Here is a 13087-nt window from a genome sequence, read left to right as displayed (position 1 = left end):
CGCTGTCGAAGTTTCAGCGCGACATGGGCTCTCGAGCGGACTTGTCCTTGCAGTTTGCGCAGCTGCGGTCTGTCGGGTGCAGACGACGGCGCACAGGAGACGGTTTGTGAGCATCGGAGGGCGGGTGTGGGAGTGGCAGATGGTGGCCAGTGGGAAACCTGATGCGCGCCTCGACGCTTGCACTTGCGCTCCCACCCCTCCTTCGCGAACTGCGTCGAACTCAAGCTGCGCGCAACTCACACAGAACGTGAAATGCGCGTTGGGCGTGCTTCGATGTCGGTGCTCGACGCGCGAGAGCGGGCTCGACGCGCCTGGCGTGAAATGCCAGATTTTGAAGGCTGAGTAATGTCCAGGCTCCTGTCCACCCTCGTCTACAATTCGGGTCTCCGTGAGTTACGGCAACCCTGGCATAGCCCGCTGGTATGCCCTGTCGCTCTTCGCCCCCTTCCCGGTCGAGCGTAAGCGCGTCCCAATCGAACGTGCGAATGGCAGGATGTGCACTGCGGCCCCGTTAGGCTCACGCAGGCGCCGCACGGCGAGTGCGGCAACAAGCAGGCGTCTTCCAAGGGCATGTGGTGTAGTTGGTTATCACACTCGCTTACATAGCATCGGCATGCCGACCTGTGCGAGGGGGGCCTGGTTCAATTCTGGGCATGTCCATCACATCTATGTTTATGCGTTTTGGAAGAAATAGGTCCATGGGTTACATATCGAATGGGTTTAGGTTGCCTCATTTTCACGACACATTGGGGAGAATTTTTGTTCAGCGAAGTTTTGACACGCCGGCATTGAAACACGTATGTCCGGGCTCCATCCACCGTGGGTTGAGCCTGTCATTTCGGGAAGAACGTCGTGGTTTACGGCGGGGCTGAGCATCATCCTTCGAGAATCGAGATGGGTTGGATGATCGTGCTTGCCTCGGAGGTTGATGGTACATACGTGGTACTCGCAAACATCTTCGACTGAACTCGCTCGTTCCATTACGAAGGATTGGTCGATATTTTCAACGACCAGCTGTCCGCCGACTCCACGGTGGCCCCTCGCGCCAGCCTGTGCCCGTCCGCCTCAGCGCCTTGCTGCGCTGTGAAGCCGTCCCAGGAAAGCCTGACCCGGGTCCCAGGCCCCGAACCCAACGGGTCCGCCGCCACAAAACGGAGCCTTCGGTGCACCAGAACCAGACGAAGAAGACCAGACGCGCCTCCACAGGCCTCCAGAGTCGCCTCGAGCAGCGACGACGTCCGGGATGCGTCCGTGCGCTCCCGCCCGTCCTGAACGCTACTGCACGAGGCTTGAGGTCCTGCACGAACGTGCTCGAGCCTGCGCGCGTCGCGAGGATCTCCGTCAGGCTAGGCTCCGTCGCACAGTGCACGCTTGCTGTCTCGTTCTCGCTGTAACCCCGGCTCTCCACGTCCAGCCGCCCGCCCGCCCGCCCCGGCCCGCTCTCGCAAGACCACGGGGACAGACCGAACACACGGGAATGGTGGAGACGGCGGAGACACCGGAGCAGCGGGGAGATGGGGGATGGGGGCAGGAAGAGCTACACTGAATCGAATGCGATTGCGCGGTACACTTGTACATTGTTTCGGTCCCAGCAGTCAGTCGGACCTTCCTCCGCTCGTCTTCACTCCTCCGCCGCGGCTTCGTCGCTCTCCGCCACCGCCGCCTGCGTCGGCTTCGTCCCCGTCCTCCACCAATCCCAGATGGTGGTCCCCTCCAGGTTCACGAGCGCCTTCAGGTAGTCCTCGAAGAGCGCCTTGCGCGCGGCGGGGGTCATCGCGATCGTACTCGTGATCCTGGCCGCGAGCTTGTCGCTGGTGTCGGACAGGTTCTTGGCGTTGAAGTGGATCCCCTTGCCGGTGTCGTCGTTGTCGATGCGGACGATGTCCTCGAGCACGCCGGCTGCGGTGCGGCGGGCCACTCCTGTGCGCGACGTCAGATCGCGACCTCTACGGCGCGTTCAGCGGAAACACGCACCGACGATCTGTCCTTTGTAGGGACCCACTTTGCTGTGTGACCGAGAGGGTCAGCGAATGTACTCCGAGGGGGGCTAGCGCGAGACGGACCTGGGATAGGGTGCGAGCTTGGAACGGTCGACCTTCGTGCTTCCTTTCTCCACCCACGCGCAAGCGGCCTTGGCGGCGGCTTGGTAGTCGGGATAGTCTCTGACGGTTTCGGGCATGGCGAGTAGATGGTCGTTGAGAGTTCGAAAGCGTCGGTTGTGGAAGATGGGGAGTCTGGGGGAGTGAGCAGTGAGCACCCAGTATTTATACAGCTGGCCGGACGCAGCGACTTTGACCACGCACCCCAAAATTCACCCCCTCGTTTGTGGCTTCCATGTGCTATGCCAGTCACTGTCGGCACGCCGAGTGCCATATTCCGTGCGGAATAGAGACGACATCCCACGGCGATCGCCTCTAACGACGCTTTGCTCCCTCAAAAACGCCCCGGCGGGGCAAGTGACTGACGTACAATATATTCCAGGACACCATCACGAGGTGCGGTGCGGCATCGGCACGGCCACTCCATCCATGCGTCGTCTTGGAAGGTGGCGAGTGTTCGGATGCGCTACGGGAACCATGCAACTCAGTTACTGGATGAGGAGCCCACTTACATACATGACGAGAGCGTTAGGCACGAGAGTGTAAAATCTATAGGTGAAGGCGCACCTGAGCACATCACGAGGCACCGCTGTCACCACTGGGTTGGGTTCGTCGCGTTCGAGGCCACAGTGCGGTGCCGACGAAGAGGATTGGAGGACGGGAAGAGGAGGTCGCAGGCGAAAACGGGGCCTCCGGGATCACGGTATGTGCGGGTCGGCAAACGACGTCGAGTCGTCGACGGCGTGCTGCGCGACGAGGGCGGCCGCTGAGCGAATCGATGGAGCGACTTTGAGCTCGAACTCGGGTGCGAGGGGAACGGGCACCGGAGGAGTTAGCTTTGCGGTGGGGACTTGGCACATGAGCTCGGCCTGGGGGTTGATCGAACATCCCTGGCCCATCGTCACACCGGCACCCCGGCAGGGGTGTTCGATTCACCTGTCGAGGACACGAGATGCAGTGCCGAGTGATTCTCGTTCCGCCCCATCCAAGTCGTCCGCCTCCTCCCGGTCGCTGCCGTCAAAGTCGAGCGGCATCCCGACCCCAGCCATCCAGGCGGCGTTGTCCTCAAGAGCGGGAGGGACAGTGTCGGCGCTTCGGACGGGCGCAGGTTGAGGATGAAGCGGTAGACGACCAGGGACTGCTGACCTGGCGCGGGTGGGGGGAGGAAGTTGGTCAGCATCGAACGAGTCGGAGACGGGGGAGGTACCCGCCGGGTGGGCGCTCGCAAGGGAGACGCCGTGCGCGAGCTTGAGGTAGACGACGAGGATGACAAGAAGGGCGGAGCCATGTGTGGAGAGCGAACATTCATGCCACGGAGGTTCTTTTCGGTGTGGGGCTTGCACGAAAGTGACCGAGCCTATGATGTATCAGCGGTATCAGTGGTGTCGCGGTGGCCGACGCGATCCTCGCACCGGAGCGTCTGGTACGCCGTGGGTCAGGTCGTGGGAGGCGACCATAGACTCGTCGAAAGTATGCTCCTGGTCGAAGCCGAGGAGCGCGGCGAGCAAGGTGATGCAAACTGTTCGAGCGTGGCCCGTTGGTTCGGTGTCGTGGACTCGTGGTGGCATCCCTTGAGATCGGTGACCGCTGGGACCGATGCGGATGGGACGGTGGTTCTCCACTGCGCGGGCGTGCCAGTCGCGGGCAGCTTGAAGGCCTGGTTGACGACGGCCTCATCGATCTTGAGTCTTGACTGGCGTCGAGAGGATAGGCGGTGATGTTGGAAAAGATTCTAGAGGACATCTCGAACATCACTTGGTCTTGTTTTGGGAAATGCTCAGCATCACCAACCTCCTCCTGAGGAAACAGGGCGACGAAGATATTCCGGGGCACGCGCGAACTGCATCGCGGACGACTCGACTGAGCGGGTGTGGGGAACATGACACGCAAGTCATGGCACAGTTCAGAGAGCACACTGGGCGCTTCTGCAGGCTCGCAGCTCCCACGCAACTCTGACCATGGTGCGGCGCGGCAGCTTGCTCGCACAGTAAAAGAACTATATATTGGCTACGACTCAGGATCGCGAACGCCCTTGTCTCATATCCCGCCGCGGGATTCCACCTCCGCCGCTGTCCGCCCATGGGGGCCGTGGTGGTGTCCGTGGTGGTGTCCGTGGTGGCGCCCGTGGTGGCGCCCGTGGTGGCGCCCGCGGCGGAGGAGGCACTGCGCTGCTGGCCTCCCCCACACCTCCTCCTCCTCCCGCACTTCTGTACTGTCCCCCGTGCCATCCTCCAACCCACGCCCCTGCCTTTCTAAATGTCTGTTGCGCCAGTGATGTTCCCATGCGAGCTGGTTCCCAAGCACGCGGCGGGCTTGCGCCTCCGCCTCCACCGCCCGGCGCTCCGCCTCACATTGTTCCACCACCCACCGCTCCGCCTCGCGCCGCAGTGCCTCGAGTGCCGCGCGGTCCTCCATCGCCTCGCGCTCCGCCTCGCGCCGCGCCGCCTGGGCCTCCGCCAACCATCGATCCGCGTCTTGGGCGCGCGAGTTCGCGAGCGCAAGCTGTTGCTCGAGCACACGGAGGGTAGTAGCCTCGGCCGCTGCTGCCCTCTGCGCGTGCGCGCGAGCCTCGGCGACCGCCTGGAGCCGGTCTTTTTCGGCTTCGTTCGCTCGCTGCTCTTGCGCGCGAGATTCGGCGACCGCCCGGATACGGCCTTCTTCGGCTGTGGCCGCTCTCCGCGCGTGCGCGCAAGCCTCGGCGACCGCCTGGAGATGGTCTTCTCCAGCTTCGTGCGCTATCTGCTCTTGCGCGTGAGACTCGGCGACCGCCTGGCGACGACCCTCTTCGGCCACGCGGAGAGCGTCGTTGAGACGCTCTACCTCGGCCTCGGGGGTGGTTGAGGTTCGGGTTCGAGAGGGACAGAAGACCCGGTCGAAGGGTGTCCCTGACATGCATAGGTGATCAGCCACCGTCTCGCCAGGAGGGAGAAAGGATGGGGTACTCACGTGAGGGGGAAGGACCATCCCTAGTCTCCGCAGCGTTGTCCTTGATGGAAGGAGATGCACAGAGCGTCGAATGCTCCTGGGAAAGAGAAGAGACGGTGTCGGCTGACGGGGAACCGTCGCTGCCGTCGAGGAGGGCGTGCGGCAGCGAAATCTCGTCAGCCTCGCCTTTCTCGGGCTCGGCGTCGGCGCGTGTTCGGCAGTGGGCCATTCTGTCTGGAGACTGGGAAGGCTGGCTGGTTGGATGGGTGGAGGAGAGAGAAAGCCACTGCAGTCGGAAGTGTACGGTGGTACGGTGCAGAAGTCTCCTAGCCCCTAGACAAGCTGCCACTCCAGCCCCTCGCTGCGTGCGTTCCATATGTAGCGCTGCGTAGTGGCGCAGACGCGGCCCACTTTGGCGCGCCACCCGCTATGTCGTTCGTGCACCAAAACTGCGCGTGCTGTGTCTCCCGGTGGTGCTGGCGAAGGGCGACTTCGGTGCCGCGCACGAAGAGGAGAAGTTCACTGAGGCGGAGGCGCGCCCAGTCTAGTAACCTAGCCGTGCGGGCTCTTGGTCGCACGGCTCGTCGAGGTGCAAGGTGGTCGGGGAGCGCAAGCGTTGGCAAGCAAGGGCTGTGATGAACTTCGTCCTCGACGCGCCGCTCCTCCTTCCGAGCGTGAACAGACCGCTCGGTCGTGCATCAGCAGCGCGATCGGTCCCAAGCGCTCGGCCCGCGATCCAGTGAAGGGCGACGGTGCGAAGCCTGGAGAACGCGGACGGCTGCGCCAACGCGCGGTGCTCGTCTTCGAACCAGCTCCATTCTAGTATGTCGAGTATCTGCTTCGGAACAAGACTGAAGTCAACACTGGAAGAGGTCCGTGCGAGATGGAGAGGAAACGGCACCTTGTCCGCATATGTCGTGGAGATTTGCGCTCTTGTTTTGTTCTTGGGTGCGTCAGAGCCCCGGATGGACGTGTCGAGCTCTCTCCAGACGCTGGTTCCGTCATTGCACGCGAGACGAACGCCGCGCTCAGGCTTCAGAGGCGTTGGTGTCGAAACCATCAAAACGCGCGGAGGATGCGAGAAGCAGCATTGAAAGCCTGCAAGACGTCGAAACATTCTCAGGCAAGCCTCCATATCACTGCTAGTTGCAAACGCGCACATACCCGTTTTCGATGCCGATGCATGAGGTGACGAAGGCTATCTTCAATGATGTCATGGGTTAGCCGACACAGAGAGCGATGAGAGAGCCATTAATGATATATGTAGTAGTAGTTGAACAGTTGGACGCGGGCCGTAAGCCCTTCTCTCTCGAAATCGCACCGGGCCACTGCGCCGACATCAACATGTGAGTGGACGCCTCTCTCGCAATAGTCCGCCTGCTTCCTCGGCATCCATTTGAACGGAACGGCTCCGACTCGCGACGACGCGTGGTCTTCCGTCGTCATCGTCGTCGAACGAGTCCGACCTCCGCACCTTCTGGTAAACACCGGAGGTCGCGTCGAGATCACCATCTGCGGTGGGTTCGGAGGCCCATTCTCTCCCGTGCTCATCCACGTCTTCGTCCGGAAGGTCCGCGTCTTCCTCTCCCACACTGAGCGGCGCGCTGATGTTGTCCAGTAACTGTCGAACCTCGAGGGTCTCGCGGCGAACTGGATCGACTCCGCGTGACGGGCGGAGATCGTGGTGAGGAGGGCGAGGGAGCTTCGGCCAGGCGAAGGTGGAGAATGCACGGGAGAAGAAGATGGAGCTAGTTCTGGCATCCACGGCTGGCGTCAGCAGCGCGGAGTCGATCGCGAGGGCGTCACGTACGCGAAGGATATCGGCGTTACTATTGCTCCAAGGACGACCTCGAAGTAAACGAGGATGCTGGTGACGATAATTATAGCACTTAAAGGAGGCTTGTGTAAGTGATTGAATGGACATGGAGCATCTTGTCCCCCCACATACATGAAGTAAACACTGCCTGCGCCCTTGAGTCAGAAGTGTTGCACCTCGAAGCCGGTATTCATAGTACGCACCGTCGCGGAGCAAAAGATAGGCGAATGTAGGTTGCATATGGGACCCTCTGGAAGCACGAACAGCTTCGTACGTGCGATACCATGTGATCAGCGTGACGATGACAGGTTTTAAAAACAAAAAGATTGTGAAGGCGATGTACACTAGTTGAAAAGTCAGTGCAATTCTAACAGGACATGGCCGGAGATTACCAACGTCTATAGAAGGTTGTTAGTGTGTTTCCCACAGCAACAAGACGACAAAGGAACCCACTTCGTCCATAAAGCGTCATCCCCGAGGTTGGAAACCCTCGCCTTGTTGCCGCAGCCCATGATAGGCTCCGGCATTGGCAGATTCTCATTCCGAATCATCAGAATCTGAGGCAAACAGTTAGTCAACGATTTCAAAGGTCAGAAAACCTTTACGTACAATGTTTAGAGGAACTGTTGTGAGTCCGAGCATTATTATGACAGTCGTCCAGAACCGGTTGCGCGCGTTAATGACATGTATCCTGAGAGCCACAAAGACTAAAAATTCAATTTTACATAAAATATGCCAACACATTACAGGATAGATGCTGCGTACCAAGGTCTCCTAGTCCGACGCCAAAGACTGCAATAAACTGCATGACGCCCGAAAAATCGCACCTTGTGCATGCCAGGTCGTTTTAGTTGGTGTAATTCGGGTAGCCAAATATTGACATACCCCTGAGGAGGTGGAGCATAGTCAGCGAGATTGGTGAGAAGACATAAAACGGAGGATCGTGCAGCGTGCTCTGTCCTTACCTGATTGCTCTCTTCGCCCCAATGCACGTAACCCCATAAGAGCAAGCCTAGAATGTATACGAGGGCTCCATAGCGGTTGAGTATGAACAGGCATGTCGGGATGGAAAGCTTGCGCCTCCAAATCACACGATATTCATCGGCGAAAGTGAGAGCATGTTCGTAGAGAAGCAGTGCTGAAAGGTTGGCAAGTCAGCAGCGCGACTTCATCCATCCTTACATGATCGCACTGACCGACACACGCGGCAAAGATGTATGGAATGGAGGGAATTCTTGACGTAAAGTCAGCGCAATACTTGTACTGGATACAGATAGGTGGAAACTGACCCAAAGTGATAGAGTATTGCAACCAATTCTTTCTGGTCTTCAACTAGATCTTCCGATTCCACATCCATCATGAAGCAAAGAGCGACAATGCGCGTGGCCAATTCCCGTGGATCCTTATAACACATTAATATGACGCCCAGAGGACGAATGGCCACGGCCAATTTGTCGAGATGGCGACATAACTGTGATGCATGCAACCACATGTCAGCCGCACAAGCTCTGTCCCCGGAGCCGTGCGACCAGAAGTGGAGCAACATCTTTGAATTTACAACCAATGAGGGAGTACACAGGCCGCAGCGAACGTCCGACACCGTGACACTGGATTCCGGCCTGGAGAAACACTGCAAGAGAGAGACCATGACGAACCTGTAACCTTTGACCAATTCGATTTCCAAACACTTCAACCCTCACGCCTCCCCGTCGCGCTTCTTCCTAAGCTCCTCGAGCAACGCCTTGACCGCATTCACGTCACCCACCGCCGCGCGCCCCGCATTCCAGTCCACGACGATCGGCCACTTGAGCGGTGCTCGACGACCTCGAGGTCGAAGTCGAGCGGGCGCGCGGGAGGGTTCGCGCCTGGGGGGTACGGGGACGAGAGGGCAGCCTTGAGGAGCTTGAGTGCAGATTGCGAGGCGGGCGATGCGGAGTTGTGGCTGGGACGATGTGTGTGAGGGACAGAGATGTGAGAGCAAGAGGGTGTATGCACTCACAATATCGAGATTTGTGGCTGAAACGACACGTGAGCTTAGAACGCGACGTCGCAACTACAGTGGTGATTCGCCAGGTGCATCCATTGCGATAGCCTATCGGCAGGTGCGGATGCATCTGGTGCCGGCCGGCCCGGTTGCGCTCCACACCGCCTTCCCCGAGCGCGCACGGATCCCGAGCGGACACCGGCGCCTCAGGCCCTGCCACCTGAGCTCGCCGTCTCCGACGGTAAGCTCGCCTCCCTCTTTGATTCACACCACATCTTGCATATGATTAGTGATCGAAATATATTTATTAGTAAACTACTACATAGGTGGGCTAGTAAGTAAGCCACGCCCCACGACAACGCGGAGGCAGAGGCGGAGGAGGGTGATGGGGAGCGGGGCAGCACAGAGAAGGACGAGGCGGAGAGCCAGGAGGAGGCGGAGGGACTAGGAGGAGGCGGAGGGCGATGTAGAGGAGAAGGCGGAGGAGGGCGACGTGAATGCGGGAGACGCGGACGCGGGCGACGCAAAGGCGAGCGAGGCGGAGGAGAGCGAGGCGGAGGGCTCGCGGGGGACGCGGAGGGCCGGGACGAGGCGGAGAAGGTGGTGGGCGACGCGGGCGGGGGCGCGCGATGCGAAGGGGGAGGCGCAGAGCAAAGAGGGCGGGCGACGCGGGCGGAGGAGGCGACGCAGGCGTCGGAGGTGATTGGGCCGGGACGACGCGGAGGAGGGCGGCGCGGGCAGGAGGTGCGGGGAGGAGGCAAGTGACGAGGGTGGAGGAGCGCGACGCGGAGGAGCGCGGCGACGCGGGAGGAGGAGGGTGATGCGGAGGAGGCGGGTGACACGGGCAGAGGAGGGCGGCGCGAAGGAGGCGGCAGGCAGGGGCGGCGCAGGGCGAGAAGGGCGACGCAGAGGCGGATGGCGCAGGTGGGCGACGCGGACGGAGGAGAGCGGGTGGAGGAGAGCGGCTCGGAGGAGGAGGACATCAGGGTGGACGTCCTCGGTCTGTCGTAGGCAGGGGACATGGGTGGGCATCGGGAGTGCAGAAGGACTGAGCGGAGGACTCACCAACGAGCGCCGCGGTGCATCGCCGCGGCCCCCTATTCCAATCTCCATGCTGTGGATGTCCGTATGGGCGTCCTCGTGTGGTGTGTTTGTTTTGAGTGCGGTCGGGAAGGTGGGTATAGGGTGGGATCGAGGTCGAGGGAGGTCGGAGAAGGGAAGGTCGGTGTCACCTGGTGACACCGGGGTCCAATAGCAGACGACAGTCGACCGTATGGTCGCTATCGTCTGCCTGGGCAGAGCGGGGAGGCTGGGGGTAGCGAGGGTGGTGGTGGAGGAGAGCAAGGACGGTGAAGGGGAGGGACGCGATGCGCGCCACGCGTCCTTGCCGCCCACCGAGGCGCGTCTCCACGGGCGCGCATCACGGATCGCCAGATCCGTCCAGATGCATCCGTAGCTGTCGATAGGCTATCGCAACGGATGCACCAGGGAAATCACCTGTGCTCGTCGCAAGGTGCTGACTCACGATGGTCTTCATGAATCCCTTAAACACGGTGTTTGAAAGCCAATGGGCCGAGATAAGGTGGAAGAACACGGGGGGAAGAGGAGGGAAGGGTAACGTAGCACATTGTTCAGCGGACGAATTGGCGGCATCCAGTGTGCGACGCAGTGGCGGTATAATCTATGCGCCCAGTCGGAGGGCTCTATCTAATCAGCTTGATGTATCGCCGCACGTTTTTAGCACTCCGCTTGCACCCTACCAGTTACTAACTTACTAGTTACCACTACTGGCAGAACGAACGCCCTCAAGGTTGCATCTGTGCATCGTAGACCTTTTGTCACAGGCGTTTTTCCCTCTCAGGTGAGCCATCGGCCTCTACCCCAATGGCGCTGGATCCGCTCAGGGCTCCGCCAGTTCTAATCTGTCAACAGGTCACGGTGCAGCGATTCAATAAGCTGCCATGCACCTGCTTTAAGCCCGTTTTCACTAGGCCTCATGGCCTCAAGGGGCGTGTGCGCCGTCGCTGCGGCCACGACGCCCGTCTCCCCTCACAGCGACCCACCACCTCCACGGCTCCGCCTACACTCCCTCTCAGGTGCGTTCAGGACGTTCATCATCTGCCCGTGTCCGATACAATTGGGAAGCACTGCAGGACTACATGTCTCGGTCCCCCTCGCAACCGGCGTAGTATGTACGTGGAACTTGGGAAGTACTACTCCGTCGTTTCGCATTCGCTCGCCGCTTTGTGCTACCCTTCGTTGTCGTCTGAGCTCTCCCCGGCGCATAAGCGCCTCGCGCGCGGCGCGAGGTGTCAGTGTCCACGGCTTTCCTGTGTGCACCCGCCTGCCGATCACGTTCGTGGGCCTCTGCAAGCATGACGTTCATTCGAGCCATGAACGCACTGAGACAGCTAGCAAACAACTCTGGCATTCTGCAGTTGTCGCAGATTCGCGTCAGCACGGGTATCATACGCATGCAACCCTGAAAACGACGTACTCCACCTCGAAGCATTCAATATTCAGGGCCCTGCGGAACGTCTGGTGGCGGGTGCCCTACGGGCACTGGCTCTTTATCAAAGGACCAATACGCTCGCGGCTCGTGGGGCACACCGCGCCCGTTAAGTGGCTGCTTGTGAAGTCACGCCTTTGCTGCGTCCGCAGTCAATTGTAAGAGATCGTGGACAATGTGAATATCACACATCGCACGCCCGCACGACATAATTGCGAATTGGACTGTCGCCACATCAGCGCGAGACCAACGCAGGGGAACTAGTGAGCTTACTGAGCCGGAGATCTGAAACGTTTATACCGTGTAGGCGGGACAGACGTAGTGCGTGGTCGGTGAAGAATTTGTTGGATGCGTGTGGTGGTATGCCAGACCGGATATCTCGGCCGATGCACCAAAGACCCGGGTCTTTCCCGGGCGAAGGGACGATGTTAATTTCCTCGCTGCCGATAATAAGATAATTAAAACGATGGGGTGTTGAGCAGATTTCTGGACAATCCTTACCTTTCGACTGCGTTTTCTGACCAAGTAGAGACCACCCTCCGGATCGAAGACTCGTAATAAGTTCGATGCTCGTCATGCACAGGATAGACTGAGGGCCCGAGCCATAGAAATATGAAACTCGGAGGGCTTCAGGATCCGGATTCCGAAGATATCCTTGATATTACCGAGGCACGTGAAACCGTAGCGCGACCCGCTCGACCGGCGTTGCTCGAGCACACGGAGGGCGGTAGCCTCGACCGTTGTTGCTCTCTATTCTTGCGCGCAACACTCGGCAACCACCTGGAGACGACTTTCTTCGGCCGTGCTCGCTCTCTGCGCGTGCGCGCGAGCCTCGGAGACGGCCTGGAGACGGCCTTCTTCGGTTGCGTGGAGAGCGTCATTGAGACGCTGTATTTCGGCCCCGGGGGTACTGAGGGTTCGAACGCGACAAAAACCCCGGTCGAGGGCTCTCTCTGACATTCAAAGGCGATCAGCCATCGTCGCGCGAGGGGGAAAGGACGTGGCACTCACGCGAGGGGGAAGGATCAACCCCTGCTGGTGCCGCGGTCGTGGAAGGGGTACAGCAGCGGAATCTCGCCAGCCTCGTCTTTCTCGAGCTCGACGGCAGCAGCGGCTGGTGTTCGGCAGTGGGCCGTTTGGATGAGGACTAGAGTCTGGAGAGTCTGGAGGCTAGGAAGACTGACTAGATAGGAGGGAGGAGAGAGCGAGTCAGGAGGCGTGCGCAGAGGAGAGAAAGATACAAGCCATTTACGCTATGAAATACAGAGCAGGGCTGCGTAACTGCGCAGACGCAGATCTACTTTCGCGCGCCACGCGCCACCCCGTTCGTGCACCAAAGCTGCGCGTGGTTCCGGACACGGCGCTCCTCGCGGATCTCCATGGCGTTGACAGTGTGCACCGAAGAAGACGCGAGGAATCAGGCGATCCAGGTCTCCCCGGGGCTGACGGGGAGAAGGTGGAGGCCCGGGAGGAAGCAGCATTGAGAGCCTGCAAGACATTGGGAACATTTTAGGTAAGCCTCCACATCACTACTAGTTGCACATACCCGTTTCTCAGTACTGATGCATGCTTGACGATCCCGGAGGTGACGGAGGCTATTTTCAATGATGTCAGCTCGGGACAGTGTGTCGGCATAGAAAGCGATAAGAGAGCCATTAATGATATATGTAGTAGTAGTTGAACAGTTGAACGCGGGCCGTAAGCAACACCGGCATCCCTTCTCCCTCGAGTCGCACCGAGCCAATGCGCCGACA

The 13087-nt window shown here is 59.9% G+C and overlaps 3 protein-coding genes and 1 non-coding gene across 4 annotated transcripts; 1 reads left to right on the top strand and 3 right to left on the bottom strand.

Annotated features, from left to right (window-relative positions):
• Window positions 1-566: 566 nt before the first annotated feature.
• BXZ73DRAFT_t180 lies at window positions 567-660 on the top strand. Its single transcript has one exon. It is a non-coding gene; the product is annotated as a tRNA-Cys (tRNA).
• Window positions 661-1621: 961 nt separating this feature from the next.
• On the bottom strand, window positions 1622-2179 carry BXZ73DRAFT_53808 (uncharacterized protein; the record flags this gene model as incomplete). The annotated part of the gene is made up of 3 exons (XM_048021071.1): window positions 1622-1917; window positions 1975-2006; window positions 2064-2179. The coding sequence occupies 3 exons, from the start codon at window positions 2177-2179 to the stop codon at window positions 1622-1624; spliced, it is 444 nt and encodes a 147-aa protein (XP_047873297.1).
• A 618-nt stretch (window positions 2180-2797) lies between these two features.
• BXZ73DRAFT_105840 (uncharacterized protein) lies at window positions 2798-5253 on the bottom strand (the record flags this gene model as incomplete). Its single annotated transcript, XM_048016402.1, has 7 exons — window positions 2798-2989; window positions 3047-3191; window positions 3246-3456; window positions 3512-3519; window positions 3620-3787; window positions 4468-4984; window positions 5046-5253. The coding sequence occupies 7 exons, from the start codon at window positions 5251-5253 to the stop codon at window positions 2798-2800; spliced, it is 1449 nt and encodes a 482-aa protein (XP_047873296.1).
• Window positions 5254-6052: 799 nt separating this feature from the next.
• BXZ73DRAFT_81084 (uncharacterized protein) lies at window positions 6053-8197 on the bottom strand (the record flags this gene model as incomplete). The annotated part of the gene is made up of 11 exons (XM_048023423.1): window positions 6053-6122; window positions 6189-6226; window positions 6499-6872; window positions 7044-7207; window positions 7294-7397; window positions 7450-7547; window positions 7606-7667; window positions 7726-7727; window positions 7806-7978; window positions 8037-8074; window positions 8130-8197. 11 exons carry the CDS (start codon window positions 8195-8197, stop codon window positions 6053-6055), a joined length of 1191 nt encoding a protein of 396 aa, XP_047873295.1.
• Window positions 8198-13087: the final 4890 nt, after the last annotated feature.

This window comes from Epithele typhae, assembly GCF_022376455.1.
Source record: "Epithele typhae strain CBS 203.58 chromosome Unknown BXZ73scaffold_72, whole genome shotgun sequence".
In the NCBI taxonomy this organism is placed as follows: Eukaryota; Fungi; Basidiomycota; class Agaricomycetes; order Polyporales; family Epitheliaceae; genus Epithele; species Epithele typhae.
This window is presented reverse-complemented; position numbering and strand designations above follow the sequence as displayed.